This window comes from Alosa pseudoharengus, unplaced genomic scaffold (assembly GCF_046254945.1).
Source record: "Alosa pseudoharengus isolate Yale_2024_CS ecotype anadromous, Long Island Sound unplaced genomic scaffold, YU_APseudo_1.1 YU_APseudo_1.1_scf_9, whole genome shotgun sequence".
Taxonomy (NCBI): domain Eukaryota; kingdom Metazoa; phylum Chordata; class Actinopteri; order Clupeiformes; family Clupeidae; genus Alosa; species Alosa pseudoharengus.
The window spans coordinates 23,867,846-23,884,984 of NW_027468881.1; the positions used below are offsets into that span (position 1 = coordinate 23,867,846).

Here is a 17,139-nt window from a genome sequence, read left to right on the forward strand (position 1 = left end):
TCTATAAGTGCAAAGTATGTTAAATGCATGCATGGTATTTAAATGTGTGGCATTACCACGTGGTGAAAGGTGAATTGGTTATTTATTAAAAAGGTTTTAAAACACTTCCATTCCATTCCATGGCCCCTAACTTGACTGATGGGCAAAGTGCAAAGTTTTAAGTCTAGCTAAAGCAAATTGAACAACCATACAAAATGTGTTTGCCAGTTTAACACCAGGGACAAGACATTGAAGTGCAAACATTGATAAGTCTCAGCTCAGTGTTCCCGTCTGACTTTGCTTGCTGACAGACTTAGTTTGCACTTTGCCCACCAAACAAATTAGGGCCCCATGTGTTCTCCAGAGTTTGACTGTGTAACTGGCTCTAGATTAAGGTCCTGATTGGCTGGATCTAATGCACCACTTTGATTGTTGGTGGGGTTTTTTTGTGCAGATTACAGAAATTGGGCTGCGGAGAATCTCACTGTATCCTTTTGTTGTAGAATTTATCGAGTTTACATACTTAATCTCACACAGTTACAAGTGCTCAGAGAGGTAGCATTGCTGCCCACGCATAGCTAGCTAGATAGATAGATAGATACTTTATTGATCCTCAAGGGGAAATTCAAGCTCTGGATCTGACCTTGTTTAAGCCCCTTTGAGTAGTGATTACTATTGTTCATCATGTCCGTGGTGTTAGATCATTTAACCTGCTGTTAACTTCAGCATGAAGCACTCACGAGAAACACAAGAGCCTCTGCCTTAGTCAACCTGTCGTGTTGCCATGGTAAATGTGTCTACAGGGGGTCCTCAGTAACAACTAAGTGCTAATTAAAGATGATTCTCACCAGTACTCTCCTCCACCACCTTCTGAGATATCGCCATCCATCTCTACGGGTCGTGTGTGGGAGTGTGAGGTTGTGTGTTTCTAAAATGTGTTGAAATATGTCATAAACAATTTTACATTTTTTATTCCTCAAATCAACCTTAAACATGATAATTTTTCAGAAACATTTAAAATAAGTGTGTTTTAGCTAAAGGTATTATTCCCTGTAGGAAGGAATTGATTTTTGGACCCTTAATCTGGTGTCTTCACACAGTGTTTTGCATTCAGATTTGTTGTGGGGGACTAGCTGGGAAGGATGAATGGACAGGAACAGTAATGAAAGATGAAGCAAAAGCACAGGACTTTTATCTAGTTCAGAGAAACAGCAAAACGTCCATTTCTTCATTTTCTTTCAGAAGTGCCTCTGGTGTACAGTCCTTTCCTTTTCACCTTTGATAAGCCCTACTGAGATCAGAAAAGAAGAATAACAAAATAAATTCTATCAGCATAATGACTGGATTTAAAGAAACTGATATTAATCGCAGTAATTCCATGTTTGAAGAATAAAATAAATAACATGAGAAAAAGAATAATTTATTGCATATACTGTACATAATACAACCACAATAATAAAACAAATCTAACAGTAGGTCTTACTTTTGCCTTCACCAACACAACAAATCTCACTTCAGACAGACATATCAGTTGCATGGAACGTATTCATCCTTAAAACTAGGGCTAATCTGCTCTATTGTTTTAATCATATTCATACAACATACCTTTTACTGTTACATGTTAATATTGATCATCTTCACCTGAAAGTTTAAACATGATTTATTTTTTGTGGTCTATATGGCTACAGGCGAAGTTCAATACTGGGTAAACTTAAAGCACAAGGTCGACCACTGGACCGGTAAATATAAAAGGGTTGGAGTAATTGAAACTGAGACTGGGTCAGCTTTATAGGTGCTGTACAAAAATAGTAAATATGACACAGCAATACAACACCATAAAAATCAGTATCAGTAAACAGAGTAGAATATGGCGCTTTGGTCAAATAGATCAAACTGACTTCACCTAAAAAGACATTGCCTGAATGGTATACAACACAATATTTTCTTTGTTTGTTTCAATTTCAGACATACAGTACTGAATCAGCATCATATGAAAGACATAGTTATCTGAATGTGATACAAATGTGTATTGTGTATTGTTTTATCTTTATCTTTCAAATCAAAAGCTCTCTCCCCTTTCTCCATGATTAACTCCATAAATAACCCTATTTGTCACACACATGATACCATTGCCCCACAATATCCCAAAGCCAGTGTTAGTGCTATTGTCCTGTAATGTCTCTGCTTTAAACGGACGAGAAACTAGTCTTGGTAGTCAGTGTTGGTAGACACACACTGCTTCCACTGGAGTGTTCACTACATGTGGAGGAGAAGCATGATCTCCTGTTGTTGATCACAAGCACTCCAAAGTCTTTCTCCTTCGCAGAGCCTGAGTGGACAGAGTTCAGAGACGCACTCTCTCTCGTGCTCATTGTGACCCCCCTCAGTAGGAGATGACGCAGTTCATCTCGTCGGCCAACTCGTCCTCGAAGCGCAGTGGCTGCCCGGGCCGCCCTCGTGTCAGCAGGTCCGTTGCTGCGTTCTCCATCTCGTCGATGGTCATGTGACACGCTTCTGCTATTTCACGCTTGGCGAAGTTCACAAACTTGGGATCTTTGGCGTACAGCCCGAGCCCCTCGTTCAAAAGGATCTAAACAGCGGAAAGAGAGAGAGAGAAAGGAGTGGGTCTTATTAATGCTGAATTATACTCACTTATTAACATCTATTTAGCTTACATTACATTACATTTAGCAGACACTTTTGTCCAAAGTGACTTACATATGACATACCTATATTACAATTACATTGTTCCTGGAGCAACTGGGGGTTAAGTGCCTTGCTCAAGGGCACAATTTTCAGGCTACTGCATGCTAGCCCAGCTCCTTAACCACTACATTACCACCGCCCAATATTAGTTATCCACTGCAGATCAACTTACACATAAGTTATTATTTTATTCTGGAAATTGTTAGTTCAGGGATTCGGCTTTAAAACAAGGAAGTGATTAGGGTAGTCAGACATTGATGAAGGCCTAAAGGCCAAAACATTTGTTTCTTACCCCTGTTGCTTCTAAAGAAATATTAAAAAGAAAACAAACATTTTTGGAGTGCAACCTTTTTTGTTTTTTAGTTCTGAAAGTTGTTCTCATGACCATGTTGTTGTTAGAGCCTTATTGCATCAGCACATTTTTTGGTGTTCCAAGTGGTTAGGGATCAAGTCTTCCAAATGGAACACCAGAAGGCTATGAGCTTGATCCAAGGCCTGCCACCTTTGTGCCCTTGAGCAAAGTACTTAACCCTGAGTTGCTCCTGGGGGACTGTCCCAGTAATTAGTTCACTGTAAGGCGCTCTGGATAAGAGCATCTGGATAGGACAAATAATGTACTAATTCAAGATGTTATTTCTTATTTTTTTATTTACATAAAATATATTTTTATTTACCGATTCCACCAGGCTGTCGGCACTGCCCTTCTCCACGTAGCCAGAGCTGAGCTGAGTGGATGCCCTCATGGTGCTGTAGGCTCGACTGGGGCCTGGGGGCATCAGTCCTGGCGTGCCGGCCGTCTGCCAGCCAGCACGGGCAGAGGCAGGCAGACTGGCGCTGACGCTGCCGTCGGCATTCCACACTGGCTGGCTGCCACGGGCCTCATCCACCAAGATGAGGGGCGCGTAAAGCAGGCGGCCGGGCCGGGCGTTGTTGTTGTTGGCCCAAGAGGCCGAGGAGGCACCAGATGACGCACTCTCGGGACGCGCGTCGTATACGCTGTTAGGAGGCTGAGAGGGTGATGAGCAGAGGAATTGTTACACTCTGGGGTGAGGTAAACACCACAGAACCAACAACGTGTCCCTTTTACCCCCAGGACATCTACATTTACCTCAGGATCAATAAAGCGAGCTATCTGATATCATCCCTTCTTATTATGCTTAAACTAAAGTTTATACTTTATAACTCCCTCATATAACATAGGTGGTGAGGCATTGTTATACCTTCCAGGTAAGTACTAATACATTAAAACAGGTTTGTTACCCTAACCCTATCCTCAGGGGGATTTCTGAGGCAATAATTAAACTTTTACAAACAAATTCAATATCTAATGTTAAAGCACTTCTAAATCTAACCATAGACAGACATCTTGGATGTTTGTTTCCTAATATTCAAGGTCCTCCTGACTTAAAGGAGAATTCTGGCAATTTTTCACACCGAGCTACAGTGCTACACTCTGGGGGCATGAACACGGGGGCTCATGAACATGCCCCCAGAGTGTAGCACTGTAGCTGCCTTGCTCTAGCTGTTGGCTGCAGCAACTTGAGGTAGGTAGAACCGATTGTTTTCGGGGGGTTTTTCGTACTGAAAGTACTGTGACCTTGAGAAACAGAGATGTGAAAATTGCCAGAATTCTCCTTTAAGACCCCAGAAGGCAGTTTGTATTACTGTGTGTGTTAGCCCACCTGTGGGCGGAGACGTGAGCTCTGCTGGTAGGTGCCGGGGATGGGGAGATCGTCATCGATTGTCCGACTCCTCAGACACTGGATATTAAACGAGGGCTTGAGGCCTTCAGAGAGAGAGTGGAGGATAGAAAGACAGAGAGTAGGGAAGAATTATTTTCATATAATTATGTACTTTACTGTTTATTTTACCAGAGCTAATAACAAAGTCATATTTACTTATTCTCAAATATGTATCATTTATAAAAGGGTGGCCTAGGAAGAGGTATGATAGTGTCTAATGAGAGAGAAAGAATTAAAGAATAAAAGAACTGATGAAAGAATGAAATAAAGGAAGGAATAAAAAAAGACAGGCAAATTCAGACAATGTGGGAAGGACGACAGGACAAGAATAGAGACAGAGAGAAACAATTAGACGGAGAAACAAAGGTAAAAAGAGGAAACAAGAAAATGTAGTGAGATAGATATGGTAATGCAGAGGACAAGGTTGGGGGAATGTGGTGCCTATAAAACACTCAGCACAGATGGTGGTGGACACACAAGAGGTACGTGAGAGGAGAGGAAACAGAGGCCATACAGGAAGTGATGTCCCCTCACCTGCAGGGGTGGGAGGAAGGCGTCGCCTAGCCGCGTAACCATTGCCGTTGTAGCCATTCCCATTGTAGCCGTTGCCACTGCTGGAGCCATTGCTATAGTAACCGTTGCCATTGTAGCCATTCCCAGTGTAGTCGCTGCCAGCGTAGCCATTGCCATTGTAGCCGTTTCCAGCCATGGGATGGGGGGTAGGTGGGTAGGTAGCTCCTACGCTCCCATTGGTGGTGGTGGGGGGTGGAGGTTGAGGAGTCTCAGCCTGGGCTGGGGTCCATGGTCTAATGACACACACACGCACAGACCCACACACACACACACACACAGACACAGACACACAGACACAGACAAAGAGATTATATTTAAACAGAAAACAAATGCCAGATATTGTTTTTAAAATCCACAGGCTTGTTTTTTGCCTGGTCCGACCATGCAACAAAGGATCACTCTTTAGAGTGACAAAATATTCCTGTATCTTTGCAAACGATTTAGCATTTACCATTGAGGAATTGTTTTACCTAAGCAAGCCACTTATCAAGACAAAAATGTCAACAAAACTTTTTTTAGTTCCACTTCTGTTATATGGAGATGTTTTTTGTACTTTTTTATAAAGACACTAATTTCCTGTACTGAATAAAGCATGTCATGACATGACAGGGCACATAGGCCTCTGTTTCTACTGCATGTCACAGGGTCAGGTTAGGCCATTTTCCAAATGTCGGCATAAGCGATATTGTCCAATAATGTATCCACATGTCCGATAATATCAATGTATTTTCAGCCTGTTAAGACTGCCTGAAAAAGTAGTCCGGACTAGTTTAGTTCATCATGACTAAATGTGTCACCCAAAATGGGCTGACATGAATGGACCTGGAAAAAGAGATTTTGTGTAAGAAAGTATTCTATTCATGGAAGTGTCACCAATGCCTAACGGGTATATACAGTTCCCACATACGTATCTCAATAAACAAAAACTTTACAGAGAAAGCTGCACATTTTTTGTGTTTATTTAAAGAGTTCTATTTCCACTGTTGGTTAAAATGTGTTTTCCTCTGTTCCTTCCTGGTTCTGTACACAATACAAACTGGACAATGACGGTTGAAAGGTGCCTTCGACAGCTAAGCAATCTCTCCTTCAATCTTGTGCCTGTCCTGTAACTGTGTTCGGACTGAGTGCGGACCACTCACTGCTCAGTTGTACTGTAACTACTGACCCCGCGTATCAATGCTTAACTACACTTCCAGAGAGGTTACCCGGGGGCATAACTGAAGTGTTCCGTTCACGCAGCATCAACAATGAGCTTCCACTATAATCAATGGAACTGGCTACACCAGATGTGATAGCGGGTGTTTACGTTCGGAAAAAAAATAGACAAGTCTTATTTTTGCGCGTCGCGAATGGACCGCTTCAGTTACGCGGCCAGTGTAGCCTCCCTGTTACATTTACTGACAGCATCACTGAACACTGCATTCAAAATGTATTGATTCTACTTTCACTTTTTCGGTCTCTCTTTCTCTCTGTGTCAGTCTCTCTCATTCACTTTCTCAGAACAGAGACAAACTCTCAAAACCCCACTCCCCCTCTTTCCTCTCTCTCTCTCTCTCTGGGTCAGTCTTTCTCGTTTTGTTTATCAGAACAAAAACACACAAACTCTCACAACCCCACTCCCCCCTCCCCCTCCCCCCCCCCTCTCTCTCTTTACCTCTCCATTGACACTGTGCTCTGCACATCCTCCTGGATGTACGGTTGTGGCTGGGGGTAAGCCACCCCCCCTCCTGGTGCCAGAGGCTGAGGAGTAAGTGGAGCGCTCACTACCGGTGGTGGAGGAGCAGCTTCAGGCATGGGAGAGGGAGGGATGGGAGAGGGAGGGATGGGAGAGGCAGGCATGGGAGAGGGAGGGATGGGAGAGGGAGGGATGGGAGAGGCAGGGATGGGAGAGGGAGGGATGGGAGAGGGAGGGATGGAGTAAGGCTCTGGCGATGGAGCCGGGTATTCGGTCACTGCCTCCATCCTGTAAAAACAACAAACAAATACATCAAGAGAGACATAGTATACCTCACTAATCACAATACTGTGTCAAAAATCATCACCATACTAGTTATGGCACAGCATAGCAACCGGTGTGTGTGTGTGCGTGTGTGTGTGTGTGTGTGTGTGTGTGTGTGTGTGTGTGTGTGTGTGTGTGTGTGTGTGCTGTATGTGTGTGTGTGTGTGTGTGTGTGTGTGTGTGTGTGTGTGTGTGTGTGTGTGTACTGTATGTATGTGTGTGTGAGAAAGTCTTCTGACCGCACCTGATCAACGGTATGGATCTTTGCGGCTGCTCAACCACCACCTCATTGGTCGAGAGTGCCGAGGTGGGCCTGGACTCCCCTCCGTAGGCCTCCTCTATCAGCATGGACCCACCACTGGGCATCTTGGGCATGGGCTCAATGCTGACGGCCGTCTCATCAAACATGCCAGGCAGGGGAGTACTTGCTGGGGTCGGGGTCATGGGAGCGTCACTGAACACACTGTCACTCTGTAGAAGATTCAGAAAATAGAACACTATTGGTATACAAGGCATTGAGCATTTTATTGAATTAAATTTTCATGTTCTCCCATCATTTTATGTTAGATGTACATTCGTAACACGTGGTGTGCAGTACATAAAATGCTTTGGCATCGGGTGTGGGAGGTGTGCATACTAGCACAGAGGCTGAAACACACTGGAGTTTTATGGCATCAGATAGTACTGAGAGTACACTGCACAGCTCTTTATGCACTATATGCACTAGCCTCCATTACATACAGTATACAATTCTCTTTGTCGGCTCTCTTACAGTTCCTCATTCTTTGTGTGACTGATAGCTCAGCAGTGTCCATGATATAGGTCAGCGATATGGTGCATTGCTTTTTTTTTGTTTGTTTTTGTTATTGGCACCATATATTTTTCCTTTTCTTTTCTCCGTTTGTTTTTTTCTTAGAGTTTAACTTAGTCTGTGGAAGTTTATCCTTTTATTTATAATTATTATTACTACGGTTTGTTTAGCTTGTTTGTCTGTAAAGCACTTAGTGCTCTGTGCTAGAAAAGTGCTATATACTGTAAGTATATTTCATTATTATTATTATTATTATTGTTATGCGTGATGAAGCTCAAGCAGGACTGCAGGTGTCCCCATCTGCCCTGCGGAGTGCCACTCACCCTGAAGAACTCTTCGTCCATCTCCCCCTCAAAGCCCTCCCCCTCCTCCTCCATCGCCATGGCCAGGCGCATCTCGGGGGCCAGGTCCTGCAGCGTCCTCAGGCCAGCCTGGCACAAGAGCACATATAGTTAGCAGGGTTGCCAGAACTTTCTATACTGTGCAGTCATATCATAATATAAATAATTGTGATATTTTATACATAATTATATAATTATAGTAAGCTTAGTAACTGCAGCTGTGGATATGATAGGATTTCTTGTAGAATAGATATGAAAGAGTAAAACTAAACACGTACACACGTCACATGCACCAAAACTTATGTGCGACTTTATCAAGGAGTGCATTTTACCTGAACTTGTGTGCGACTTTATCAAAGAGTGCATTTTACCTGAAATTGTGTGCGACTTTATCAAGGAGTGCATTTTACCTGAACTTGTGTGCGACTTTATCAAAGAGTGCATTTTACCTGAACTTGTGTGCGACTTTATCAAAGAGTGCATTTTACCTGAACTTGTGTGCGACTTTATCAAGGAGTGCATATTACCTGGACTTGTGTGACTTTATCAACGAGTGTATTTTACCTGAAGAGAGGCAGACTTGTCTTTGCCCTTCTTCTTCCTCTCCTTCTCTTTCCTCTTGCGGAACTTCTTGAAGTAGTCCTGGATCAGGAAGCTCGCATAAAACTTTCCAGCAGTCACTTCGTCACCTTCAGGAACGTAGCACTCACAGTTTAATTGGGAGCAACAGCAACATCCCTTATCTTTTTAAATCTAGCTTTTCTTTACAAAACAGCATAGCTACAGAAGCTGTGTAGGTGATTAAGATCAATGTGTCATTATTCATTAAAATATTAATTAATCGCAGCAATTGGTCTATTCATGCCCTCATTAACTGGGGCTGCTGATGAAGCAGTTCTGTAAAGCAGAAGACCCTGAGTTTAATGTTTCTTGGAGCATATAATTGCCTTGTTTCATATGACCTTCCACATTCGAAAATAATGATGCAAAACCAAAAGAGGCTGAATATGCCGCCTGACTTACTATGAGTGATGTGCTTTAATAAGACCAGAATATGGAAATGTCCCTGTGCTGTAACTTAAAGTCAGTATGTTGCATGCTGGGTAATGTAGTTTGCATGTTCGCAGGGCTTAGCCTCGGTGAAGGCGCTTTACCTCTGGGGGGAGGGATCACCTCCTCTAACAGCTTGGGTTTGGTGCGCTTCCAGATCTTCTTAATAATGGCTCTCAGCTCCTCGTTCTCCTGGTCAATAGGACCTGATAGGGAAAACAGACAGAGCTACAGGTTAAACTAAACAATAAACAATAAACAACACTAAACAATAACTACAGAATAAGAACCTGATGAGGCATAACACAACGTGAAGTGCAGTATGTGCTAGGGCATGTCAGTATCGCAATAGTATTTGTGCATTATTGTCTTATCTATCCACTGCTTGAACTGTGAGTTGAGGGAGCTATGGGCATGAGTCCATGCACACTTGAGTCTGTGTGCTACCCATTAGTATGAGGGTTAGCATTTCCCCGTGTTCTAGGCATACTGTATGTAATGTAAGCATGTCAGCAGATATAGTATGTAAGTTTATCTATTGTTGTCTTATGTGTTTCTTCTCTTTTTATCCTTTAGAATTCTATTTATTATTGTTTTTAGCATATATTTATATATGTTTTTATTAGTCTTTGCACTAAATTTGCACTTAAATTTTATTGTACACTGTGACAATAACAAATAAAGATATTCTATTCCATTCTATTTATTACAATACATGTCCCATGTGTGTTTTTGCATATATGAATATATGTCTCTGTGTGTGTGTGTGTGTGTTTGTGTGTGAGTATTTGCGTGCATGTGTGCATATGTATGTGCATGCATATGTGCATGCATGCGTGTGTGCGAGTTGTGTGTGTGTGTGCGAGTTGTGTGTATGTGTGTGTGTGTGTGTGGAAGGCTTACCCTCAGTTTTAATCTTGAGGGAGTGTCTGACGAGGGCAAACAAGGTGGCGTTGAAGGACACTGTGCCGTCCGGGTAGAGCGGCACGTTCATGGCAACCAGCCTCTGCAAAACACACCAAAGCAAATACAGCAGTGAGATAAAGCCGAGGGTGGAGGTGGACAGAGATGAGGGCAGCTGGAGTTGGGCTGCCTTCATTACACCTGCTTGCGGACACAACCTAACAGACCGCTACAGAGACCAGTGACACATAGAAGTTCTTATTAGTTTCTAGTCCTCCTGGAGTCTGACCACAGACATAGTTGGTGCCCTTGTAGTGTATTGGCTACTGAAAATTGGACGGTATATGGACATCCACACAGAGCCTTGCGTTCCAATTTGATGACATAATCCACGCTTGGACCCTTGCAGACCCTCCTGCACGATATAACACTGGCTTAGAGGAAAGGGATTGTTTCCCTCTAAAGGATTTACACTGAATGAGAATGGAGGAAGAGAAGAGTTAAGGAGGGGGAGGGGGAGAGACAGAGGAAGGAGAAGGAGAGAGTTAGAGAGGCAGAGTAAAATAAAAAGAGTGAGAGAAAGAGAGAAAGAGTAGGAGAGAGAGTTAGAGAGGCAGGAGGAGAGTTGAGAGAGGGATGTTAGGAGGGCCGGATGGGGCTAGATGGGGGCTCTTAATTGGATGAGAAGGGGTTCTCTAGTCCACACAGAGGCTTAAATCCTCTTGACTGAGTGAGTGTGTAAGTCCCACAGCACGGCTCTCCAGGGTCAACTACGACTGGACCCCACTGACTAACTAACACCAGCCGTCACCGGAGAATTACTGCCAGGGCATTACAGCGAGCATGCCTTCAGTCGATCACATCATATAATCCAACTCATTTCCTCAGTGATTAAAAAGGATGCATATCACATATCTGATGCACACTTAATGCAATAATATGGGCTTACTTTATAAGCAGTTTAATCCCATTGATGCTGTATTTTTAACTAACTCAATCCATTAGTTCAATTCAATTTATAAGTAAAGTACATTGAAATTGCATGGGTTTTTTTTACACAACAAGATTTTGTGTTAAAGGTGCTGTGTGTGTATACCTTGCATGCCACTCGATGTGGGCAGAGTTTGCCAAAGCCCAGGGGAGGCTGGATCCTACGGAGCAACGTGACCACGTCCAGGTGCTTTATCCTGCCCCTGCCGGAACGTGGCACAAGACTGGCATTATTATCTGCACTGACGCTGGCACAGACTGGCACCATCGTTTACACTGAGACCAATAGAGACTGTCATTGCCATTCACTGTGTGTTTGGGAAAGCATGGCACTATCATTTACACTGTGTCCACTATACCATTTGGCATGCATCAGTATATCATATGACACTATCTACTGTATCATCTATACTTTTTAAATGTTTTGAGATGAGAAGCAAGGTATCATTAAGCACAGTTAGTATGTTGATTATTAAACCTCCCAAAACCTTATCCTAGACAGACACAAGGTTGTGAGATATACAACCAGCAAGTCAGTAATAACAGAATAATGCTTCCAGGTGTCCGAGGAGGAATCTTACGCGGCTTCTGGGTCGTAGTCTGACCATACTCTCTTGAATTCGTCCAGGTGATGCGTGCCTAGCACTGTCCAGTCTCTTGTTAGGTACTCAAAGTTGTCCATGATGACAGCAATGAACAAGTTGATGATCTGATTAAATGACATAATAACACCAGATTTTAGGTCCTGCTGCTGCTTGATCTGTGTGAGTGAAATGTCAGGTCTTAACTTGTATTTTAACCACTTTCATTACATTGATGGGTCTTACACTACATGTGTAAGAAAGAGTATTAGAATGACATACATGGAGAGGACACACTTAATGGAAGCACCCAATGCTCCTACAGCTAATATCTTTTCTCACAGTTACACATTTCCTAAAAATATTTTTTTGTAGTTGTATTTTAAATGTTTGGCAGACACTTTTGTCCAAAGCAGAGCCTTTACACTGTGATGCTGAAGTAAGCAGTCAGGGCATATCTATAATGTAGCTATGCCAAAACACTGCCAATGTTTTTTTTGTCCTCTTTGTGTGCTGTGACAGGACTGATTAATGCCTGTGAATATCTGGAGCACCCCCCTCCCGGCCTGTGTCTGAACGCAACACAGAACAGTGCAGTACTCCGCCCTGACGTAATGTTCTCCCTACGCCCAAAGGTGTTGGGATTCAGGTGAGCCTGTCGCGCAGTACAGTACTCCACACCCTAAAGCGTCCTATATACTCGCCACTCCCGACCGGTAGCGCGACAATGTGATGTCAAAATTGCGTCATTTCCTCTGTCGCATGAGAAATTTCAGCCTCGCGCAGGCAGGTCGTGCACAGGAGATTTTTTTTCAGATGCGCGCGACAAGCAGGATGAGCTTGAAGCCAAGATCAGGGAGCATGCGTGCCCCTATACAGACATCAATCACATTCAGGCTTTTTTGCCTAGCCCACATCTGAAATAAACATGATGTTACCAAAAGGTAACATTTTCACCAAAAGGTATTCAGGTGAACCTGTAGACACCCTAGACACCCCCGCCCCCTCACCAGGAAGGAGCACAGCATGAAGAAGCTGATGAAGTACAGGTAGGCCAGGTTGCTGCCGCATGTGAACTCCTCCCCCGGACCGAAATCTGACTCGGGGTCACAGCGTTGCCCAGGCAACGCAGCCAGCATGATGTCCTGCCACTGCTCACCAGTAGCACACCTATGATGCAGAAAGAGAGGGAAGAAAGGAGGGAGAGAAAGAGAGAGAGAAAGAGAGAGGGGGGGTTCAGTGGAGAGGAGAGTGAGAGATGATGATGATGATGATGATGATAGTGATCGTGATGGAAAAGGTGGTGCTGCTGCTGACGATGATGCTGATGATGATATCTCCCAGCATCTTGCTTACCTGAAGAGGCACAGTACAGCCATAAAGAACTGCTGGAAGTTGTTGTTGCGGTTGATGGCAGTAGTGTCGTCTATAGCAACCTTCCCAAATGTCTGCAGAACAAAACAGCATTTGCAACTTCAGCTCAAACAGACTATGGAGAAGATGGAGGGTAAAAAAACATAACAAAACCAGAGTAAAAAAGTGAGAGACCAAATAAATGTTTACCTGCATGCCTATTACGGCATAGATAAAGAAAATCATGGCAATCAGCAGACCAACGTAGGGCAAAGCCTGAGGGAGAAAGCACAAATAATCACATCATGTAATACATTTCCCTTCATTATGTAATAAAATCATTTTGTAATAATCAGCTAGCCTGGAAATTCCAGATTCACTACTTTGTTGACATTCTTCATGATTATCAATTAGATACAATTCTTGAAGGATAAAATAAATCCTTTATAGCAGCTGCTTCCACTAATTTTTGCGAAATTTGCTAGTTGAGGGTGAAATAAATTATACTCAAAAGGTCAGAGGCCATTACATAATCCATGAAACAATTCACAGCATTTTATCAAGCAATTCACGTTTTTATTCATCTCCTCTAAGGATCATAAGAGTGAGTCTAGTGTGTCTCCCTTCTTTCTCAATCTGGCTGACCATCTCATCGGAAATCAAAAGTGACAAATGGACTACTGCGGAGGACACACCGTGACAGGACATGGCGTGACATGACATGACATGACATGACATGACATGGTGTGACAGGACACACTGTGAAATGACATGGCGTGACAGGACAAGGGGTGCAAACTGGCACACTGACCTGCAAAGACTTGACAAAGGTCCATAGCAGCGTGCGAATGCCCTCGCCCTTGCTCAGCAACTTTACTAGTCGCATTACTCGGAAGAGACGGAAGAACGTGATGGACACTTTGGAGCTCTCACCCTCCCCTTTTTGCTGCGTGTATGTGTGAGGGAGAAAGAGAGAGACAAAGACAGCGATATTTAGAACAACAAGAGGAGAACATGAAAGGAAATATACGAATCCAAGTTCTAAAGATGAACATGCACGGGTAAAATCTGGTCTAAAGAATTTAAGATATTAAGAGTTTGCAAAAACTCTCAGCAACTCACCTCTCCATGGCCCCCTCCTCCCTGCATTTAGTACCGAGAACATTCCAGAAGGAATGAGTGAAAAGAAGAACAGTTTAAACAAATATATGTCATCTGCAATGCTGATACCAATCTGCTCATAATTACTCGCTACACAGTTTGACATTAATGTTGCACTCACACTCAATTCTGAGACCATAATGTCCAGAACACTCCCGACCACGATCAACGCATCAAAGGAGTTCCAAGCATCTATGAAGTAATGCTGCACACACACACACACACACACACACACACACACACACACACACACACACACACACACACAGACACACAAACACACACACAAATTAAACATTGCCACACAAACAGAAATATGAATATAAAAACATATCTCTTCTGTTATTTTCTGATAACATGCCAAACTGGACTTTGTAAGAAAGGGAGAGCAAGCAGAAGGCTGTGACATTCTCTTACATAGGTCCGCAGGGCCAACAGCTTAATTATCATCTCCACAGTGAAGACAAGTGTGAAGATCAAATTCAGTATGTCCATGATAGAAGTGAAGAGTTTGGACTGCTGGTAATGCTGGGAAATAAAGACGAACAAAACAATACATTATTTAATGAGAAATTCAAAAAAATTAAGATGACCTAAATAATATTAAATACTCATAGTAGGCCTACAAAATAATTAAAGTTGCATAAATGGTACTGCAATTGTACTGCACTGTGAACCAACACTCTGAATCAATACAGTACAGTATCATGGTTTTAAGAGCAAAGGAACTGCACACAGGCTGCACTTGCATTTCTGATCACTAGGGGGCACTCAACTACTGCATATTTTAAGGAGTAGTTATAAGGCACATGGAAGATGGGATAATGACACACATTTTTAAGGCACATGGAAGATGGGATAATGACACACAAAACAGATGAAAGTCACCTCTAAATATCTGAACTTCAAAGAAATCTAGTACCTATAGCACTTATTTATTTGAATTAAGTTGCCTAAGTGCTTAGTTGCAGTAGAGTCTAAATTGTGCAGATTTCAGTGCTTAAAAAATCAATAAAACAGATGTACCTGCACAGCCAGTGTGAGCGTGTTCAACATGATAAGCACAAACATGATGTATTCAAACTGCGACGAGTTGATGATCTTCCAGAACTTCAGCTGGGAGGGATTTTTAGGAATATATATTTTTATAGGTTGGGCTTTCAGTGCGTAATACACACACTGTCTCTGTGATGTAGGGATGGTAAATGAGAAAGGGGGAAATGATTGGAAGGGAGAAAAGAGAGAGAAAAAAGATTTTATTGCAATTTCACAGCAATATATATATATATATGGTTACACATAGTTGCACATCTGCACTGTACTCTCATGTGACCTCCTCATGTTTATCAAACATATTTGTATAAATATATATAATATGTGTTGTAGTTACAGGTGCAGTCAGGGATTTTCAGCAATCATCTCCTCATGACCACTAGCTGCCCATTCCATGTGTACAGTAAAAAAAAATGGTTTCTGTAGGCAGTACAGGCTAAGAAAAATGGAAACAAATAACCCTGTGGAATTTCTCTGGGAATACTTAAGGTAAGAGTGAGCTACTTCACTGGTGTGTTTCGTTTGGTCCTTGGTTAAAATATAACTTTTGTTTGCACAAAAGCGTCTGCTAATGAATTTAAATATAAAAATAACTTCCTGCGCAATCCCTGACTGCACTTTTAAGAATGTTGGTGCTCCCACTCACTTGATTTTTATTTAACTCGCAGTTTTTGAACTCTGCCTCTCCCTGCTCACGAAACGTGATGATGACGAAACCCACGAAGATGTTCATCATGAAGAAGGCGATGATGATGATGTAGATGATGAAGAAGATGGAGATCTCCACGCGATAGTTGTAGATAGGCCCTCGGTTTGGCTGATTGGCATCGATAGCCTTGTATAACAGCCTGTGTGGAAGACAGATCAGTTTGATTGCTGAGGTCTTAATCAGGTATAGGGCTGCAACGATTAATCGGTTAATTGATAAGTTGTCGACTATTAAATTAATCGGCAACTATTTTGATAATTGATTAATCGGTTTGTTCTTTAAGGAAAATACATCAAAATTCTTTGATTGTAGCTTCTTAAACTTTAATATTTTCAGCTTTTCTAGGGCAGCCGTGGCCAACAGGTTAGTGCTTTAGACCTGTAACCGGAGGGTTGCTGGTTCAAACCCCGACCAGTAGGCACGGCTGAAGTGCCCTTGAGCAAGGCACTTAACCCCTCACTGCTCCCCGAGCGCTGCTGTTATTGCAGGCAGCTCACTGCGCCGGGATTAGTGTGTGCTTCACCTCACTGTGTGTTCACTGTGTGCTGAGTGTGTTTCACTAATTCACGGATTAGGATAAATGCAGAGACCAAATTTCCTTCACGGGATCAAAAGAGTATATATACTTACTTATACTTTACCTACTCCTCTATGACAGTGATCTAAATATCTTTGGTGTGTGGACAAAACAAGGCATTTGGAGACATAATTTTGAACTTTGGGAAACAATGATTGAGATTGTTTCATTATTTTCTTGCATTTTATCGATCAAACAACTAATCTATTAATTGAGAAAATAATCGGCAGATTAGTCGACTATGAAAATAATTGTTAGTTGCAGGCTTAATCAGGTGAGCTGGTGAGCCAGCTCTAAAAACAGCTCTTAATGCTTGCCTCACTCATTGACATGACTTGATATTGCTTGAAAAGTATGGTAATTAAAATCATTATTTGTATTGGTGAAATTGAAGTGAAGTGTTTTGGGTGGCAAAACACAAATGCTCCTCACAAAGGCCTAGAAAGGGCTATGTAAAAGCACCCCTTCCAGTCACTTAGCATTTCATTCAAATTAACTAATGGACTAACTGACTACCTCAACATATGGACATATGAAATAAATCAGTGCGCTGACAGTCTTTATGTAAAATTGAATAAAAGTCTGAATTCGATGTGTTCTGCATTTTGCCA

The 17,139-nt window shown here is 42.4% G+C and overlaps 1 protein-coding gene across 1 annotated transcript in view; it reads right to left on the reverse strand.

The window, feature by feature from the left end:
- Positions 1-2,362: 2,362 nt before the first annotated feature.
- cacna1fa (calcium channel, voltage-dependent, L type, alpha 1F subunit a) overlaps positions 2,363-17,139 on the reverse strand; it is a 32,817-nt gene continuing 18,040 nt past the window's right edge. The window contains 21 exon segments of the mRNA XM_076277234.1: positions 2,363-2,569; positions 3,360-3,692; positions 4,368-4,471; positions 4,962-5,233; positions 6,655-6,963; positions 7,244-7,470; positions 8,134-8,241; positions 8,716-8,840; positions 9,306-9,407; positions 10,105-10,207; positions 11,201-11,297; positions 11,676-11,803; positions 12,686-12,845; positions 13,032-13,123; positions 13,239-13,304; positions 13,840-13,967; positions 14,147-14,171; positions 14,311-14,394; positions 14,607-14,717; positions 15,216-15,374; positions 15,889-16,090. Of these exon segments, the coding sequence (XP_076133349.1) occupies positions 2,363-2,569; positions 3,360-3,692; positions 4,368-4,471; positions 4,962-5,233; positions 6,655-6,963; positions 7,244-7,470; positions 8,134-8,241; positions 8,716-8,840; positions 9,306-9,407; positions 10,105-10,207; positions 11,201-11,297; positions 11,676-11,803; positions 12,686-12,845; positions 13,032-13,123; positions 13,239-13,304; positions 13,840-13,967; positions 14,147-14,171; positions 14,311-14,394; positions 14,607-14,717; positions 15,216-15,374; positions 15,889-16,090 (3,142 nt within the window).